Source organism: Cololabis saira, chromosome 4 (genome assembly GCF_033807715.1).
Source record: "Cololabis saira isolate AMF1-May2022 chromosome 4, fColSai1.1, whole genome shotgun sequence".
Taxonomy (NCBI): domain Eukaryota; kingdom Metazoa; phylum Chordata; class Actinopteri; order Beloniformes; family Belonidae; genus Cololabis; species Cololabis saira.
Window position 1 is genome coordinate 33,504,002 of NC_084590.1, and position 20,256 is coordinate 33,524,257.

General features: G+C 40.5%; 2 protein-coding genes across 3 annotated transcripts; both read right to left on the reverse strand.

Annotated features, from left to right (window-relative positions):
* Window positions 1-1,292: 1,292 nt before the first annotated feature.
* On the reverse strand, window positions 1,293-10,368 carry map6b (microtubule-associated protein 6b). Of its 2 annotated transcripts, XM_061719517.1 has the most exons (4): window positions 9,319-10,368; window positions 6,324-6,561; window positions 5,118-5,166; window positions 2,915-3,050 (listed from the first exon to the last, which is right to left on the reverse strand). In XM_061719517.1, the coding sequence occupies exons 1-3, from the start codon at window positions 10,038-10,040 to the stop codon at window positions 5,122-5,124; spliced, it is 1,005 nt and encodes a 334-aa protein (XP_061575501.1). In that variant the 5' UTR covers window positions 10,041-10,368; the 3' UTR covers window positions 2,915-3,050; window positions 5,118-5,121. The 2 variants fall into 2 exon arrangements, with proteins under 2 accessions (XP_061575500.1, XP_061575501.1); XM_061719516.1 differs by lacking the exon at window positions 5,118-5,166 and having other exon boundaries at window positions 1,293-3,050; window positions 9,319-10,366.
* Window positions 10,369-12,042: 1,674 nt separating this feature from the next.
* thap12b (THAP domain containing 12b) lies at window positions 12,043-20,130 on the reverse strand. The gene is made up of 5 exons (XM_061719518.1): window positions 19,862-20,130; window positions 16,209-16,329; window positions 16,016-16,123; window positions 15,862-15,898; window positions 12,043-14,748 (listed from the first exon to the last, which is right to left on the reverse strand). Exons 1-5 carry the CDS (start codon window positions 19,948-19,950, stop codon window positions 12,764-12,766), a joined length of 2,340 nt encoding a protein of 779 aa, XP_061575502.1. The 5' UTR covers window positions 19,951-20,130; the 3' UTR covers window positions 12,043-12,763.
* Window positions 20,131-20,256: the final 126 nt, after the last annotated feature.

Consider the following 20,256-nt stretch of genomic DNA (forward strand, 5'->3'; position numbering starts at 1 on the left):
TCACAACAGCCATGCCCTTTTCATATTGAAAACATCACTTCTTAGATCACTGGCTAATTCTCAGAATAAATCTACTTCATCTGTAACAATCATAACCAGTGTTTTCAGATTTAAGGGTGACCTAATGGGCCTCACCATGGCTTTGAATTCCACTTTATCATTTGTAATAAAAATGTTTCTTTGCGTTTGCAAATTTTCAAATGACACCAACTGCAGAAGGAGGCATCTGAATAAATCACAAATCTCTTTAAGTCTGAAAAGACAAAAACTGGGGGTTAATCTGTTGGAAACCTGGTCTACTCTGCTCATACCACAACCATTTTACCCTGTCCGCTTTGGCCCACATCCTCTCTCCACTAGAGGTCAGGATTTGATGATAAGAGATGTGTGTTCAAGAAAAAATATCTCTTTCTGCATGTCTAATATGAAAGAACCTAACAAATAAAGTTACACCTTGTAAAAAAGTATGGACAACACTAAAGTGTGCATAAACTGTTTATTTTATGAAGCAAATCGTATCTTTTTTCAGTAGATGCATTTGTGTGTCCATGAAAACTGAGATCTCCCATCTGTGATGTCACTGAACTGATGGATTTTTGAGATTTAGGTTTTTTGTTTTAGTTTTTCACAGCAACCGACACGCTTGGCTAAAGCCGACTTCCAAATTTCACAAGATAGTGTCACAAGGAGAAATTGGTGCATGAAATCTTAATTCTGCCGGTCCACAAGAAAAGACCAGACACAGAAACCTTTTAGAGGCAGGAGCAGAATTTGGGCACATCCAGCACCACACCTTAACTCTTGTTAAATTTTTCATGCTGCTCTATAAACACGAGGGTCCATAACCACTGAATTATTCACGTAGATTTATGTTTGGATGACTGATTCACAGGAAATGACCACCAGCGCTCAAAAGAAAGAAAAGAGGAAGTTTCCATTTTAGATCTGCTCTTGGTTTCATGAGTGATGCATATGTTAAGTTATTTTCAGAACAATCTGAACTGTTATTTGTGGAAAATTTGTAAAATGAAAGCATTTCCTCCTAAAGAAAATCAACTAATTTAATCCAAATATGTCTAAAAACAAAATCTATATTATTTTTCACGGATAATTGAGGACCATTTTGAATGGATTTTATATTTAAATGAACATATATCATGCATGTTTTAGACTAAAAGAAAGACTACATTTGCTGACAGGTAAAGAAACTGAAGCACAACATATTTCAGATCACTTAAAACTCAGTTTAATCTTCAAGATTAAGTGATGCAATGACACAGGAGGCAGGAGTCTGTAGCATCATCTTTAATCAGTTCATTCAGAGCAAGCTGAGGACACAAGCACAAGATCACAACACATCTGCAGTGGTTACATTGTCATATCTTCTCTTCACTCTGGTCTGATGCCACTTGCAGTCAAAACCAGACAGCATATATGATGAGAAATATATAGCACCAAGGTGTTGGAGTGCATAGCAGCATCTCTAGTGGTCGGGTCAGATTTGATGCTAGCATGTAGCAGGCTGAAGAGCTCACACATACACACAAACACGCAGAGAAAAGCTCCGTCACTCACACAGAGAAGCAGAAACTGGAAGCAGACTCACGGTGGATAGCGTTCAAGCGGGGCCCTGGCACGCTCACGTTATCGCAGCAAGGCCGGGCTGACATTTTAGTCTGAAATGCCTCATGTCACACTCACCATGAACACATGTGATTTCAGAGAGCAGCATTTTAAAGAGCTGAACTTTAAGTCCTGGCCCATCCCTTGCCCTTCAACATATGTAGAGATCAACCCATTCAGAAGGAACACTGATGGGGAAGTTAAGTAGATTATCCTTTTTGAGGTCTATATACCTCCTTTTTTGTTTATTACAGCTTCATAGGTTTTAGAGATAAGGTTGAGTACAATGCCACAAAATGTTGGAAAAACTGCAGTTTTCACGTTAAATTCAAGGAGTGGATCTCCATTTAGATAACAAGCAATAAGCTTATTTGTGAAACCATATCGCTGGTGTGTTTATTTTCCACTACACTATGATTTTACTTGCTGTGTGAACCTTTAAATGTGATCTGAATCTACTTCTACACATGCAATATATTTGAAAAGATCCCCCTCCCTCCCCCCGCACATGTATCTTTAACAGCTCAATTTACAAGCTCGCGACTGTGACGTATGCAGTCGGCTAAAATGTTGCTACTCAACCAAAAACAGGGCCTTGCATGCAAGCTGGAGCAATTACATTACAGTTAATTTGGTTTCTTAGCAACCAAACTGATGAAACCAGATATCATCCAGAACAATGAAACGGAAACCAGGACCATACAGCGGAGGCACTGTAATTAGGAAATTATAAAACAGAGTTTGCACTTTCACGAAAACCCTCAGGCTCAGAGAAAGCTTCTCCTTGAATTTTTTTTTTCATTGTTTTCTTTTCTTTTTTTTTTTACAATCATTTTAATACGGATGTCAATCGTCATCCATTCAGACAAAGGTAAAAATGCCCTTTCATACACACATTACATGTGTCCTGATGGATCCCTTAAAAAACGTGATGTCAAACAGAACTCATATGTGCAAATTATGTGCTTAAAAAATATAAAGCGGTTCTGTGTTTGCTGCGATACAAAGGAATCACACACTTTCACACATTCACATACTGTTGCGCGTCACTGAGGGTGAAACTGTTTGCATTATCCTAAAAGCTCAACATCAGTGCCCATTCAAAGGTGAACTATGTATGACGGGACAACAGGTAAGGAGATAAGCCAAAAGGAGGAGATTTGCCTAAGTCATCACCCAGTCGCCTGTCGCCTCAGAGATAGAAGTGTAGAGATGACCCTTTCCTACTGTTTCGCTTCCGCCAGTCTATTACTGATCTCTTTGCTCTTCTTTGACACGGCTCCGTCTGGGTTGGGCTCCGATGCGCCTACAGAGGGTTTCTTCTTAACTGCCTGGGAAATCTGCTTCTCTTTGGTTTTCTTCACCATCCTCCCTGTTGCTGTTGTCGGTGCCTTTTTTGGTTTGGTGCGAGATGCTGCTTTGTCCGGCTGAAAGAGAGGAGAGGTCATAACGCTGCCGTCAACCGAATGGTCGGGCAAGAGTTTGATATTTTGGGAAACTGAATCATGTTGCTTTCTTGTTTCCGTCACTTAAACTGAAGCTGCGACCAGCTGCCTGGCTTAGCCCAGCCCAAAGGCAGGGAGCAGGGCGAACGGCAACATTAGCTCTGCATTAAAAGTGCCGTCAAAAATCTATCACTATGAAAAGTTTTGACTTTAAATTAATCTGCTTTTTAACTCCAAAAAGTGTATACAGAGGACTGTTTGTACAGGATTGTTCTTCCTGTTTGTAGCTATGTTGTTATAAGACTTAATGGTCAATGGGTTTCAAAAGAACACTTCAGGTCCAGTTCTTCTTCAGTCTTTGAAGAAGTGACTCTGAAATCTTCATATTATGATAAAACTACAGGAAGTTAGTCCTGTTTTTTTTCCTCATACGGTGGTAATCAGTGCTGTATCTGAAATACACACAAGGTGCCCTTTGGCACTGATGCCATGATGCACCAACTGTGACATCAACAAGCTCGCCACCGTCATGCAGATGTCTTTGCCTGATAAACGAGTGGAAAGTGAAGCTAAGCTAATGAGCTGCCGTCCACAGCTTTTACAGTTCACAATTAATGGGATAAACATATCAATTTGTTGGTCTTAACAAGAAAACAAATTAGCACATTTCCCAAAATGTCCCAAAAAGAGACTTATTTCCTATTTCACCATGCAATACATACCTTTTTTTGTTCTTTTTTTTTGTTCTTATCCTTCTACATAAAAGTAATGGCAGGCAAATGAACACCTTATTGTACTGTACAGGTGACATTTGCAACTATTTGGTTAGTGCAATGATGAGAAAAAACAAACAAAGCAGACAAAGTGTATTTGTGTCTTTCCTTCTACAGAAAAAAATAAAAAGAAAGTTGTTTTGTCCAGTTTCTTATTGAAGTACAGTTTTTACAGAAAACTGGCACATGAGGTACAGACTGTATATTAGTATATGATGTTAGTCTTTATGCCGGTTCAGCCATTATTAACGGCGGTCAAACTGGACAAGCACGTCCGCAGCTGTGGACTGCCGATTCAAGTGCTGACAGCAAAAAAGACAAAGAAAAAATGTGGGTGCAAAGGTGCATGTGGTTCTGAGGGAAGAACTTTGCTCCACTCCGCTCTTCAGGTGCAGCCACAGCACTGAGAGTTTGATGGAGCAGCTGCCAGGTTCTATAAATGAGTTGGTGCGCAGCAACAAAGTTGCAAAGCATGCTCAACTTTTGCTGATAAATAAAACTTATAAAGAACATCGTAGGAGATGACAGATGTCTGTGAGAGGACAGCAATAATGAAGGGCTCTATTTCTGTGACTAAAAGGGTGGTTGGTGCAAAGAAAGTGGGGTGTAGAGCACAAAAGGCCACCGCACTGTGAATGACGGCGTTCACCGTGTGATTTGACTCATTTTCTAACTTCTGGAGCACGTTCTTGCAACTTTGGAGTAGTAACTTTGGTGTTCAGCTGAAAAATGAAATCATCTGCAAATATGTCTTGCTAAAGAAAATATCCAAAATGCAGTGTATCGTTTACCACTACAGTGCCTCTCCATTACTTGCATCGAAGTCAAATCCACCATTGGGAGCAGTATTTTGCCCAATGCAATTTGCACCAAACTGTCACCAAAATAGAGCGTTAGATAAATGAAAATATGTATTCCCTCTCCCTCCCTCTCTCTCTTTTTACCCCACTAGTTCAACTGATCAATCTGTCCTGCTTTGACTCTTATCGGTTACACATTGATAACACATCCGCCTCACTTATCCTCCCAGGTACTGTTGAAACTAACACAGCGGTGGATGGTGCAGGCTGGGAGGTGGGCTCACGGTGAAAATGTGACTGATAATTCGGGGAGGTTTTTGCATCTAGAGGAGCAGGGTGATAAATCTTGGCTGCGGCTCACAGGGGCCCAAGCTGCATACTGCGTGTGCCCGTCCGTGAACAGTATGCACACGTGCATTCATTTGATCAGTCTGGGGATCAGCCTCCATGCCTTCCAGAAGAAACAGGGAACACACCTGACTACAGCGGGTTTACAACAGAGCTGCTCTCAGTGTCTGAGAAGTCCTACAAGAACGAGAGAGGGAGCGGCCACATGAACACACCACTGCACACACACCATCAACCAATCTTTTTCCACAATGTTGTTTACAAGTAAGCAGACATAAACGTGTGTCTTATGGGCATCTTAACATGATGGCTAACACGAAATAATGCGCTATATTGCTATACATGAATAGACATTATATGTAAAACAGCTGTCTTAACTGCATTGTCATCGTTACTCTTAATATGTATTTACATGACACAATGATACAGGAATATTATATTATCTTTTTTTGTTTTCAATAAAAAAAGCTATATATTTAGACATAGGGCTGTTCGATTAATCGATTTTAAATCGTAATCGCGATTATGTAATTCGAACGATGTTAATACGTGAAACTCGTAAAATCGATTTTTCACTTTTTTTAAAAAATTTTTTACCTTGTCTGCACACATATTAATGATTGATGGAAATACCTCTCAATACCTAGAAAATGTCTTGTTTTATTCAATTGGAAATATAACTTACTGTATGTTTGCAAGTGCTGATTTGCTGATTTTTTTTTTCCAGAGATAAAACTTTATATTTTATTATATTTTTTAAAACTTTTTTTCAACTTATTTTACAGAGTTTTGCACTTTATTCATTCATTTTTGGTTTGGAGATAAAACTTTATATTTTATTATATTTTTTAAAACTTTTTTTCAACTTATTTTACAGAGTTTTGCACTTTATTCATTCATTTTTGGTTTAATAAGCCCAATGGGGCAAATGTTCAATAAAAAAACTGCATATTTGAAATAATTGCTTTGCCTTTTGTCAATTCACAAAATAATCGTAATCATAATCGAAAATCGGATTTTGAGAGAAAAAAATCGAGATTTTATTTTTGGGCAAAATCGAACAGCCCTATTTAGACATATACAGTACAGACCAAAAGTTTGGATATACCTTCTCATTCAAACAAATGCGGAAGTGTGTCCAAACTTTTGGTCTGTACTGTAGGCACTTTGGTTAATTATGGAGTGGACTAGTGGAGGTAAAGTGCAAAAAACTAAGTCAGCAGGTTTAACAAAGATTCAGATTTGAGCTTTCAAAGGCACCTTCTGTATTTTAGCTCAGAGCTGAAATGGCGGTAGTACTTTGAGAATCCAGTAGAGACTGGCGTGTTGCTCACCTTGGCGGGCTCCTTGGCGGGCTCCTTTGCGGGCTCCTTGCCAGGCTCGCTGTACAGGCTGCGTATCCTCCTGCGCTCCAGCAGCTTGTTGTCCTTTGCTTGGGCCTTCACCTGCTCCCCCTTGAATGTGGCACTGTAGCTGGTTTCCCGGCTGGTCTCCTCCGCGGGCGGCTTGTACTGCGACAGAGCTTTGATGGCCTTCACGGGTTTCACATCCTTATACGCTTTGAACTCAGTCCTGAGAACAACAGTACAAAAATACAACAACAAAAACGATAACAAAAAAGGAGGAAAAAAAGTGAATGATTATTTTCAGCAATGAGTTTTCAATTGACATAAAAACATCTTTGGACTGGAGAAGGTGGGAACAGTCAAATTGATTAATAAAAATCTACTATCAGCGTCAGCTCTAACAGGTTTTAGATTACAGATATTGTTAAAAATTCATGTTTTCCATGCTCGGTATAGATTTTGAAGGATATTTGGACACCGTGAACTGCTCCGTAAATGCACTTGAACACATTCCCAAGTGATTTGGCAGGTCAGCAAATTTCCCGTAGGTCCACTTGGACAGGAAGTGGACTGAAGTCTACACCCTTTAACAACAAGCGCACAATCCTTGTTCAATTTAAAGGCCATAAAAAAAACACTATTTTTATCCCACTGCAGAAACCTGCAACCATGCTGTTGACAGATTTGTGTAATAACTTGTGCACAAATGATAATGTTGGCGTACAACATCACTTTCTTGTGCCTTCTTGGGTCTTATGGCAGAGAAGCGATGCCAAATCATGATGCTCCTTCCACCGTACTAGTATATGATATTATTCATCCATGTTGATCAGCTCCCTCCACCTTCCTATTCTATCTGTTGCCTATTTAAGGCTCATAAACTAAGATGCTCCACGGTTACAGTGATGCCTTCCTGGGTTTTTATTTACCTCGGTGAGGATTCTGTATTGTGCTTTTGGCATCGTCTTTGCTGAGTGTCCACTTCTGGGAAGAATAATCACAGTTCTGGACCGTCTCTGTGTGTGGAGCAGCAGTTTGTCTAGCCAGGGACTGAAGCTTTGAGCCAGCCTTGCACATCGACTAATCATCATGTGGGCAGCAAAACAAAAAGTCTTTTCTAGATCAAATTTGCTCTACGTCGCACCTCCAAACCTAATTTAATTAAGTGGACTCCAGAGTTCAGACTATTGATTCCAATTATCCTTTTTTTAGTCTATGAGTTCACTCAGTTCACTCCAGGATAATGATGCTTGGGTGTGTGGACTCTATAGAGACTCAAGAAAGGATGTTTGTTTTACGTTTCATCGCCTGAAGAACATTGTATCCGTCTACTGTGACCTGGATGACGATCAGATCACTATCTATATCAGGGGACTTCAATCCCTGTCTTCCGTGTTTTGGATGCTTCCCAGCTCTAACACACCTTATTCAAATGAACAGCCACTCCTCAGCATGTCATCGAGGCCTGCACAATGACACAGTCATTTGTATGAGGGTGCGCTGAAGCAGGGAAACATCTAAAACATGCAGGACACTGGACCTGGAGGACTGGAATTGAAGACTGCTGGTCTAGACAGTAAGAGCCCTATAAATGCTGCATTACATTAATCATCTGTATTGTTGCTATTTTCTGGAAACCCTTCCAAACTGAAGATGCTGCTACCTCTTTTAAGTACATTTTTTTAAGAAGTGGAGCCAGAATGAAGCTTTTAATTTCCACACGCCCTACATTACACCACCAATCCAATTTGGATGGGAGTCAAGCAGAGAAGCCATGTTGACACAAACATGATAACGTTCAGACGCCTTCACTGATGACTTTTTCATGGCCTAGATCTGCGTCCTCCAGTTCTGGTCCTTGAGGGCCTTTGTTCTGCATGTTTGAGAAGTTTCCCTGGCTCAAAATGGGGCTTTCTTATCAAACTTGTGCAGACCCTGAGAAGTGAAACATCTAAAACATGCAGGACATGTCCCTGGAGGAGCTGGATTGGGGGAGCACTCGCCTGGATCATTGATCCGGTGGTAACCTCAGAAAGGAGAAGGATGGAAAAGTAATCAATGCTGCAACCATTATCTGTGGCAATATCAGTGGCCTTTGGGTGCACTGGAACAGGGGCGTCAATTGGGTATGGCAAGGTATGGCAGCCGCCACACCTTGGCTTCAAGGGTTAAATGTAAATGTTTGGTTTTTTTTAAATACATTTATGGAATTACTCTGTGTCTCTTTGTATTCTATTACATACATATAGAATAACTACAAATGCAAATCAGAACAACATGATCGATTTCACTAGTTATTATACATTGCAAAAACTCAAAATCTTAACAAGAACATTTGTCTTATTTCTAGTTAAAATGTCTAATTTTTAGTAAAAAAAATCTCATTACATTTAAGACAAGACTCAAAAACAACCATTTTCACCTGTTTCAAGTAGATTTTCACTTAAAATAAGTAGAAAAATCTGCCAGTGGAACAAATTTTTTTTGCTTGTAATGAGAAGATAAATCTTGTCCCACTGGCAGATTTTTCTACTTATTTCAAGTGAAAATTTACTTGAAACAGGTGAAAATGGTCAAATAACAAGTTATTTTTCTGGTAATGACTCTTGTTTTAAGTGTAATGAGATTTTTTGACTAAAAATGAGACATTTTAACTAGAAATAAGACAAATATTCCTGGTAAGATTTTGAGTTTTTGCAGTGAGCGAGACTGCATTTGAAAAAGTTCCAGTTTTCTTGACCACACAGATCAGCTACATAGCAGACTTCTGTGTTAGTATTTGCTGGACGTGTTGATTGATACTCTAGTTAAGTTCTGTGACTATAACCTTGCCATACCTTAGCTTCCGAATTGACGCCACTGCACTGGAACAAGAGGCCCTGCATTCTCAAATATATCTGATGGGCCTTGAATGACGCGTCAGACACCTGCCAAGATGATGCCTTTTTTAGGTTGGTCGTGGCTCATCCTCACACTCACTTACCTGTAGCTGCTGGAAGTCGACATGACCTCCTTGATCTGTCTGTTGAGAGCGTCTGCGGCCGCTCTGCCTTTCCTCTGCTCCGCCTCGGCGGCCGTCTGTCCCTCCGTCCTCTCACCCGCTTTCTTCTCCGCCGACTTCTCCCGTTTCGTGCTCTTCCCGGCGGGCTCCCTGGCTGGCTCCTTGGCTGGCTCCTTGGCTGGCTCCTTGGGCGGCTCCTTGGCTTCCTTCTCCTGCATCTTCTCCTCTATCTCGCTCTTCTCCACGCCGCTCTCGGCCTCGGCGGCCGCCGGCTCCGCGCCCGGCCCGGGTTTGGGGATCCACGGGTGGTCGTGCTTCTTGGGGATGGGCCACGGCTTGTAGTCCTTCTGGTACTGGGTCTGGTTGTTGAACGGGGCCGGGGGCGGCTGGTACTCGTTGCGGGGCTTGCAGCTGGGCTCGGGGCGCACTCTCCACGCCTTGAAATCCTGGCGCATGACGGACGCGGCGGAGCCGTCTCTGGCCGTCGCAGCCTCCGGCGGCTCGGGAGGATGCTGATGCTGCGTTTCTATGGCGACGCCGGCACCGAGCTGCCTCTGCTTGGGCTGCGGGTGATGCGCCAGGTGCTGCACCTCGGCCACATCGGAGTATTTGGTGAAAACCAAAGGCACTGCGATGTCCCCTTTATCCAGCTCGGTCCAGAAGCGGTTGATGCAGCAGGCGCGCGTGATGCACGGCCACGCCATGGCGATCGGTCGGTAGGAGGATGATGCTGAGGGAGATGATGCTGAGGGATAAATGTGCACTACTTACGACGCAGAAAGGGGCCCTCTTTGTTCAGCCAGGTTTAGTCCTTATGATATCCCGTGGAATCGATTATTTCTGCAGGGACTGAAGGAAAACAACCCCGCACGCCTCCCTCTGTCTCCTCCTGCAGGGGATTTGCTCTTATTGAAGTTTAGGACTTTGGGGCTCGCCGTGGAGAGCACATTGCTGTCTGGTTGCGCATGAAAGCGACCCCACCCACACTCATAGATGCCCCGGGTCTGCACTGTGTGTTTGCATGGTGCACATCACCTGAGCTCGTCCGCGTCTGAGCGTAAAGGAGGAGGAGACGCACTTAACCCCATGCTGCCATCCCAGAAACCCAAAACTATAGAAGCGACCATTTATTCAGTCCAAACAACCTGAAAAGATTTTTGCCAAATACAGGGAAGAGGAGACATGAGGTAGTGATTGTGTGGGGATTCAGCATAATGTATATAAAATGGTAGGCTAATATTGATTATATTGTTTATGATAAGATGTGTATATATAATATAGGCTATATATATATATATATATATATATATATATATATATTATTTATAATGCTGAGGTATAATATTGCAATGAAGTGCTGTACTCTTTTCATAAGGTACTAACAGGTTTTTTTTTGTTGATAAAGTAGTAAAGCTTGCTGTTATATTTTTTTCTTACTTTTATTTTCAAGCGAAATTGAAATAGAAACAAGGGGTAGGACCTCATAAGTGTTTTACTTCCTCCTATCCTTTTCGGGCATGAAGGTTTAATTCCCTTTGATTTTGTTTAATGACTGTTTATTTATATTCTTTTTTTTGTTGTTTTGTGTAATTGTTTTTTTTTTTATGTATGCTCGAAATAAAGATTTAAATCAATCAAAAAAGGAAAACCGTCCAATGTTTAGCCTACATTTATTTGAGGTTCAATGTTATGTCTGATTGAATACAGATAGTAGGAGCCAAATGTTACAAAAAGAGTACAGTTTTTTGTGTTTGTGTTGCTCTTCAGCAAGGTTCAGATTAAGTAAAATAAAAATAGAAGGTAAAATCTGAGTGGGAGGAAAAGAAAACTGTCTCCATGGACACCGATCAGCGCCTTCTGTGTCTCTCGGGGCCCTTTTCCAATGGGCGAAATTAAACCCTCTAAATTGAATTAACCAGGACACAATACAATACTTTCAACCACTGACAGAAGTTGGTCACCCAGGAAAATAAATGATCCAGTTTTATCCACTATTTCTCTGGTTTCTGTCTTTCTTTGGAGAATTTGTCTCATTTTGAAAATCTAACTCAAGTTTGCTGTTGTGTTTTGTCCCTTTGACATTTTGTTCATGTAATGGCTACTTTATTACCTGAACTATGAAATAATACACACTAAATCCTACTGTTTTAATTTAAATTATTTTATATTAACATTAAAAACACTCCCCATAAACAGTGTTAATGGGGATGGAATATGGGTCTCAGAAATGGGTCAAATGACATATCAGGCAGCAAGGGGTTAAAAGTTCAGCAGTTTGCTTGTCTCATTCTTTTACTGAAGTCCACAAAACAAGCAAAGATTTAGATTGACATTGTAAACTTGTAGATTAGAGAAAAATTATTTTAAAACTCACAAATAAGCAAGAAAACTGCACATATGTGAAGTACAAATTAAGTGTTCTCACACTGATTTATCGTACATTAGTGCTGTTCAATAGAGGTCCCCAGGAGCCACTATCTCGCATGTCTTAGATGCTTCTCTGCTCCTAAACACCAGATTCAAATGGATCATCATCGGCTTTTTATAGGGGTCAGCACAAATCTGTTATGGACCCATTCATTTGAGCACTGTAATGGAGCATTGAAACATCCGACACATCCAGGATGCATCTATCCAGCTCATGACTGAAGAACACGACTGTGCATCATGCCTGACTTTGTAACTTGGAGGTCCTCCAGGTGCCCGGTGCATCTGTATAATCCGCAAATCTGAAAGAAATAGCTCTGATCATCACAGAAAGATTAAGAAACAACCATTAGTAAAGATACAACATATCCTCAATACATGGATATGATAAGGCAAAGTTTTATTAGGTTTCAGAATTGTACTTTCCTGTTGTTCAGAGTCATTTTCCAAGATTTCACATACATGTCAAACTTTCTGTAAATTCTTAAAAGAAAAACAACAAAACTTTGCATCAATTGCTGCTGACACTGATGTAACTAGTCTCTCATTTCATACGCTACTAAAGCACTTTAAAAACAGCAGAGCTATAAGCCTTCATCACGCAGTTTGATCTAAAAAAAATAAAAAATCTCACAGTAAAACGAAACCAAGAAGTTAATTTATGGAATAAAACTCATCTACCAAACAAACAAACAAAAACATCATTTCTAAGTAAAAAACTTCGAACAGCAAAATGTGACGCAGAACATTGAATATTTACAAATCATGTGTTTCAAATCTAAATGTTTTGGGACTTGTATTTTATTTTTTCCATATAGAACTAAGAAATTCCAGGGACCGCACCACTTTGTGTCTGTGAAAACGATCAGTGCATCCGTTCATGTGTACAAATAAGTGATCCACATTTTTATGCTTGCAGGGTCCAGCTGATGAAGCAGATGAATGCACTTATGAAGCCTCATTGTGTCTCTCAGTTTTGTCCCCAAATAGGAAATTCAGCTCACTTTGTTGCAACATCTCCCTCAGCGGCTCCATCAGTTGCTCCATCGGCTGCTCCTTCAGCTCCTCCCTCAACGGCTGCATCGGCTCCTCCCCCAGCTGATCCTTCAGCTTCAGGCTCAGCCTCAGGCTCAGCTTCAGGATCATCCTCTGGATAGAGTCTGCAGTATTTGTCCACCATGACATCCAGGTCATGTTTGACATGAGTGTTAATGTGGAGCATTGCAAGACTCTTGTGCCAGTATTTAGCAGGCCCGCCATCCAGATAACCCTGGAGCCGCTCGCTCGCTGCGTTGTTGCCACTTTCCAGCTTGAGCACGGGCAGGGTGGAAAGCACTTTCAGGAAGGAGTTGACGTTGGGAAAGAACTTCACATCGGGAAGCTGCAACGTTTCATGAATGGTCGTAGGCAGACGCACCTCTTTGCCTCTGTGCTTCCATTTGATCCTCCAGCAGTGCAGCTCTGCGGGAAGTGTGTCTGGGTTGGGGAGGTCGTTTCGGTAAACGTCGGCATAGTTCTCCTCGGTGGTGTTGAACTTCATGTGGCCCATGACGGCTGGAACTAGCGACAGGCACTTCAAAGCTTTGACATTGGTATCACAGAACATGTCCTCCACCTCCTGCATGATTCCACGGATTACAGGAATGGTGACGTACTCTTTGAAATATGACTCAGCTTGGATTTCACCCATTTCCACTTCTCTTTGCTTCCGAAGGAACAGCCTCGGGAGAGACACGGGAACCTCCATCTGCGCAGCCAAGTTTAAAGCCTCCTCGTACCAGAATTCATGGTAGACGTCGATGTTGTCGTTGACCTCGTTCAGAGAATGCATGACGGCTGTGAGGCTGCTGGCAGCAGAAAACACATCAAGAGTTTCCCCCTGCATATTTCTCCCAAAGGCTCTGGTGAATGTAAGAACATTTTTTAGGATGACCACTGTGACAACGACTTCGAAGTCAGCAAGAACTTCTGCAATTGCATACGCATCCGCTGCAACAGAACTGGTGAAATGTCTGTTGTCATTTTCCCAAATGTTCTCCATGCACAGCAACAGTGGAGGCAATATTTCCAGTAACACATCAAAGACGTTGTGCTGCTCCGTCCAGCCGGGGCTACAAGCTTCTCTCAGTGCAGCTCCTCTGTCTTCATTCTTCTGGTAATGAGTTGAGATGGCGTTCTCGAGCTCAACCTGAGAAAACTGGCTTTTAAATAAAGCTTCAATCCTCCTCAGCGTTTCCATGACGACCTGGACGTTGGGAAAAGGCAGGTTGTTGCCCAGGTGGACGTTCAGCGCCATATGAGAACAAGGCATGTGCAAAGCAAGTGGATACTTCTCCATCAGCAGCACGGCCACGGCTTTCATCTTGGTGGTTGAAGTACCGGTGGCCTTGTGGGCCTGACCACGACAGTCCTCCATGCTGAGCCCCCAGCGGTCCGTCACCTGCGCCTCTATCTTTTCCACAAGGGCAGACTCATCCCCATCTCCAAGTGGAATAAAATCCAAGAACTCCTCTCTTAGGATGTTCTGCTGATTCACAAAGCGTAAAAATAGTGGCAGGTGCTTCTCGTCAGCAAATTCGACAAATTCACCGGTCACCAGGGAAAAGAAGCGACTCTCCCTGACCTCCATGACCATCTCCTCCCTCACTGTGTTCTCACAAACATCCAGGAGCTGATTCAGCTGGGTTGCAGAGAGATATTCTGCATTCACAGCTGTTGCCTCGAACCGCTTCCTCAAAGCTTCATCTCCAGCATTTATGCAGTAATCTAGGAACGCCTGGATGTTGTTAGACTCGAGTTCAGGTTCAGATACTTTGTCAGCAGCTAAGGGGATTCCTTGTTTTCCAAACATGACCACAATCTCAAACAAAGACTTCAGGTGATCGCGATACTCCTTCTCCTCTGTGGACAGCTGAGGTTCATCCTCATTGGTGGTCGAGCTATCCTCATCTTTTTTGGCGGCGAGCTGTTCAGCTGAAGATGCCACTGGATCAAGAAAGAGAAACAGATTAAACTAAATGGTTCTTGAATACATGCGACATAAAAGGAAACTAGTATTAGGCTTGGCCGGTATTATGGTAATACCGTATACTGTCGGTGTCTAAAAATAGCAGCGGTATCATTTTCAATACCATCATGAAAATATGCAATGGACTTATATAAGAGATAACAATTAAATATCAAATAAAAGTCATTTAATGCCTAAAATTGATTCTATGTCCAGTAGCACTTATGTGTGGTTGAATTTTCAGTTTTACTTAAATAGTTGAATATGTTTTAGCCTACATTTTGAGACTTTCCATAAAGTTTATGAACGTGATGTCATCACCTGACAGCGCGGAGCAGAGAGAGACGCACTGGGAGAGAGACGGGGAGAAAGATGGCAGGTCGCGCACCGAGTGACTTGGTGTCAAAATAGAAAACGACCTTGAACTAACAAAGTCAATAAAAACTGCAATTCTAAAAAAGCTGGAGGCCAAGTATGAATCTGATTTAGGTGCGCAAATTAATGCAAAAGTGCACTTTCCTCGACCCTCGTTACCGCGGAGGATATGAGACTGATGATAACGCACTGGCTGAAATCAAGGCTGAATTACAGGCTGAGATCGTGAGCTTAGAGGGGCAAGAACCAGTGGCCATCAGAATCCAAGAGACAGAGGCACAACCCGAACCCCCACGAAAAAAGATGTCTCTGGGAACCTCCTGCAAAAACGAGCCGCTGCAGCGGCAGGTCAAGTCGGCACCGCAGAGCGAGCCGGCGCTGAAATAACAGCGTCGGCTCGCTCAAATTGATTTGTGCGCGACTGTTGTATTTGCACTTAATAATAATAATATAATCTGCATTTGTTGTTAATAAAAGTTGTTAATATTAAGCATGTTATGTTGTTATTGTTCAGTAATAGTGTTTGGTATTCAGTTTCTGAACGGTGAAGGCTCAAGCCAACAGTTTGGTAATACCACTTGAGGCTTACGTCATCATTTTTAATTAGTCACGGTAATACCGTATACCAGGGTAAATGTGGAGGAAGTTTGACGGTATCAAAATTTGGATACCGCCCAAGCCTAAGTAACAAGTATACAAAGTTCTAAATTACTCACATCTCCTTTCTTTCATCCTCCTTATATCATCTTCAGTCTGAAATAAAAACACAAAAACAAACTAATTTACATTTATCATAGAAAAAATTTCTTAAAATAAACAAAAGTTTATTAACACAACTGTAAAGTCACAACATGTAAAAGACTTCCTTACAAGTTCTTTAATCCTCTTGCGATGTCTGGTGTGAGGGTTTTTGAGATGGCTCGTTAGATCAAAGATGGTTGGGATGGCTGTATCCTTCAAAACAGTCCGATATGGACTCTGAAAAGCAGCACCTTCATGTGAGCCACACTTTTAAAGATGCACTTACTTGCATGTGAGATGTTAAGAAGCATGTGATACTCACAGTTTTGCACACCATGGCTGGGTCGAAGTGCTTAGCACATAATCGGTAGTGCTTATTCAACTGATCTGACGTTTTGGCTTCAAGATCTGCTCTGCGGCAGTTCTCTACCCAGATTCTGCATCTAAAAAATTAATTATAAAAATGCACACGTTGGCTTCGTTTGTCAAGTTGACATCCACAAAACAAGCAAAAACTTAGATTGACATTGTAGATTGTAAAGTGAGATTTTAAATGAAAATGGCTTTAAAAATCAAAAACATAACCACAGGAACTACAAATTCTGAATAGACTTTAACGACAAAGATTTACATTTTTCTCTCCTTCTATAAATAAGTACTCAGAACAGATCAATGCCAAAGAACGTGAGTTTTTTTCCCTGCATAAAGTAATTAACATTAAAGAAAAAAATAAATAAATAAGTACTACTTGGATTTTCCTTTGCCAAAGCCAAAGGAAAATTAAGTAAGTAAGTAAAGTCTATTTATATAGCGCTTTTCACAGACATTTGTCACAAAGTGCTTTACAGAATAAAAACCGTTTAGAGCAATAATATACATAGAATACATGATAGAAAAGAAAAACATAAGATAACAGTTTTGTAAAACGTTATATTTCTCTAGATGTAAGAAAATTATGTTAGTAGCTATTTATTTTTGGAACTGAGGTATTACGGGTATAAAAATATTTATTTTTCATGTATATTAGTCGGAGGATGAGAATTTCTGCAGAAAATGATTGCTTGCATATCACAGAGGCTCGTTTTTGTTTACTCTTGTGTTTGTCAACTCCGAGTTGACCCCGTCCATAAACATCATATTATATTTTATCAAATGTTTACACAGCAGAGTTGTGATATTTATTTAAACTTTGAAGACAACTCTGCATGCTGCAAGCAGCGTGTTTATGTGAGGGGGATCTCTGGCAACTGGTGTCGTCGTGTCTCAGCCATGTAAGCTAAATACCTATGAGATTCTGCCACCTGTCCCTTAAAATACGGAATCTTTACGTAATTGGGAATTAAAAGTTGCGTTCCGTATTGAACCAATACGGACATATATTATGCTCTTATTTATTGATGTCATAATATACAGGTGAAGGTCTGAAAATTTGAATATATTGCAAAACTTCATTCGTAGTAAATTCAACTAAAGGTGAAACAAATATATTATTTCCCACTACATTCAAAGTGAGATATTTCAAGCCTTTATTTGTTATAATGTTGATGATTATGGCTCACAGTTTATGATAACCCCAAATAAAAAAATCTCAGAAAAATTTGAATATTTTATGAAATCAACAAACAATATCTTGCTTGGCATGTAATGAGCCTATGTAATGTATTAGTTTTGCCTTTTAAGTTGAATTATTGAAATAAATTAACTTTTACACCATATTCTAATTTTCCACCCTTCATGTATATTCTACATCTGGGCTGATGTGGACATACATAGAACAGGAGCAGAGGCTATTTCAGTTGCTATATGGTTGGCTGCATGGGTGCAGATCCCGGGGGGGACATGCCCCCCCCAATTTCTGAAAAACATTAATTGTCCCCCCCAATAAAAATACCCTAAATTATTCAAAATTGAACAAATGTATTTTCAGACTTAAAGGTTGAATATGTAGAATATTTATTAAGAATATATTTCTAAAAAAATAATACATCCACGGTGCGTTTTGAGGTGTACAGAATGAAAGTATTGCTACTCCATACATTTTTTTTTTTAGTCTGAATTAATATTTTTATCATAACATGATCAGTTAGTTTAAACAACTTGTTTAAGGCTCCATATTTGATCCATATATCAATTTATCGTGCATAAAGTAGTCCCATAGGATAAAAGGAAGATGGTGAGAAGAATTTGAGATGAGTAGACACTACATGCCCAAAACCCTTAAAATTATGATTTACGAACATAACAGAACGTAAGCAGTGACACACACTGTTGGCTGTTTAGGACAAATAAACAAGAAAGGTAAGCACAATAAATGATTCCCTGTGCAGTATTTTTTGGCGAGCCTTTACCAATTTATGGCATGGTATGAGTTGCATATTGGCAAAAAAATTCAAAATTAAAATCACGTTGGTGCCCCCCCCCAATCCTGACATCGGATCTGCACCCCTGGTTGTCTGTCTGTACAGTCGTGCAAGTTCAATTCAATTAAAGCACTTAAGACTTTAAATCAAAGCATTTTATTTTTTCATATAAAATAAATACATTTCTATGCAGTTTAGAAGTTTTGGCAATGTCCCTTTTTTTTGGCGCCTGCGCTGCTGAAATCGGGGTATCCCTTGTTTCTATTTGTGAAAGGTGGCAGCCAGTGGTGGACAGTAACGGAGTAAATTTACTTGAGTACTGTACTTAAGTACATATCCAGAGGATTTGTACTTTGAGTATTAGATTTCTTTGGTACTTATTACTCTTACTTGAATACATTTCCAAGACAAATATTTTTACTTTTACTCGAGTAAATTTCTAGGAAGGCTGAAAAGTACTCGTTACTTTCAGGTCTGCTCTTTTTTCTTCTTCCCTAAAATCCTATTGGACACAAGCTGTTTTTGTCAAAGGAGGAGACCTATCACAGTGCACGCTCTCAGACAGACATGGGGAGACAGTTTGTTATGCTCTATATTGCTATATTGTACTGGTACATGTCCTTCATGTAAAGTTAAGTGACTTCAACATTGAGTTATTGAAAGCAGAGATGTAGTTTTTTGTAAAGCAGTGGTCTTTGAGGGGGATCCAGACTTAGTTGGATGGTGCAGGTTCATTTGGTTTCAGTTTATGATTGTTAATAAACTCTGCATCATCTGCTGTCCTCTTATGATCCCATTCATTTGATTTGTTTTTGGTGTTTCTGCAGGTTTTATATAACATTGTGGTTCTAAAAGCAGCACATCAGTGCAGCTGGTTTCAAAGAGTTAATTCTCAGAAACAAGAGTTAAAAGATCCTTAAATTAATTTAGAAAAATATAGTAATTTACTGATGTGGAAAATAAGAAATTTACTCTTACTCTTACTTAAAGTAAATTTAAAAGCATTTACTTTTGGATACTTAAGTACCTTTAAAAGCAAGTACTTTTCTACTCTTACTCGAGTAATATTTCAGGGTTTATACAGCAATCCTTATGTTAAATTTAATACCAATTTAATACCTTTTCACTACCTTCAGATTTAAAAAAAAAACTGTCACAACATTAAGTGTTAATCACGGACCTTTTAACATTAATACAGATTTTGACCTATAGAACACTATACAGAACAGATTTATAGACTCATTGATGTTGACCAGATGTTTCACATTTATTTCACTTTGTGAATGACAATAAAATAGACTGCTTAAAATGTAAAAGGTAAAAAATAATACCAATTAAAAAAAAATAATACCTCTGACAGTGAATTTAACACTTTTAATGGCCTTAAATTTGGCAATTTTCATTTATCACTTTTTAATACCCCGCGGAATCCCTGTATTTTGACAGAGCTACTTTTACTTGTAACGGAGTAAATTTTGACCAATAGTATTGTACTCTTACTCAAGTACTGGGGTCCAGTACTCTGTCCACCTCTGCTTGTTTCTATAGTGAAAGGAGCAGCCCTACATGAGACCCGCGGGGCCAGCAGCGTGGAGGAGCCGTGATCGGACCTTACCTCTCCGGGTCCCGGGGAAACCGAAAAAACGCCAGATCGGACTGCGTGCTCTTCCGTGTGCAGTTTGGCGCCGCGCAAAAATTCGGCATCTTCAAGGCTAAGTAGTTAGCTTAGCAAACTAAAGCGCAACTTCCTTCAGAAATTCAAACCGCCGCTGAAGTCTCAAACTAAAACTCCGATTAAATAGGAAGATTAGCATCACACAGGCGGTTATTTCTGAACCACTCTAAAACAGTGTTGTGCACATGAAACCAGCCATTAAAGCTGGATGTGTTCGCAGAGAGGAGGCCCCGCCCACGACGCACCTGATTGGACGGAGCTTCTCCCTGCGTCACGCTCATTGGTCGCTCATGTCGTCATATCAACCAATCAGCGCTGACCAAGTTTTGTTCTTT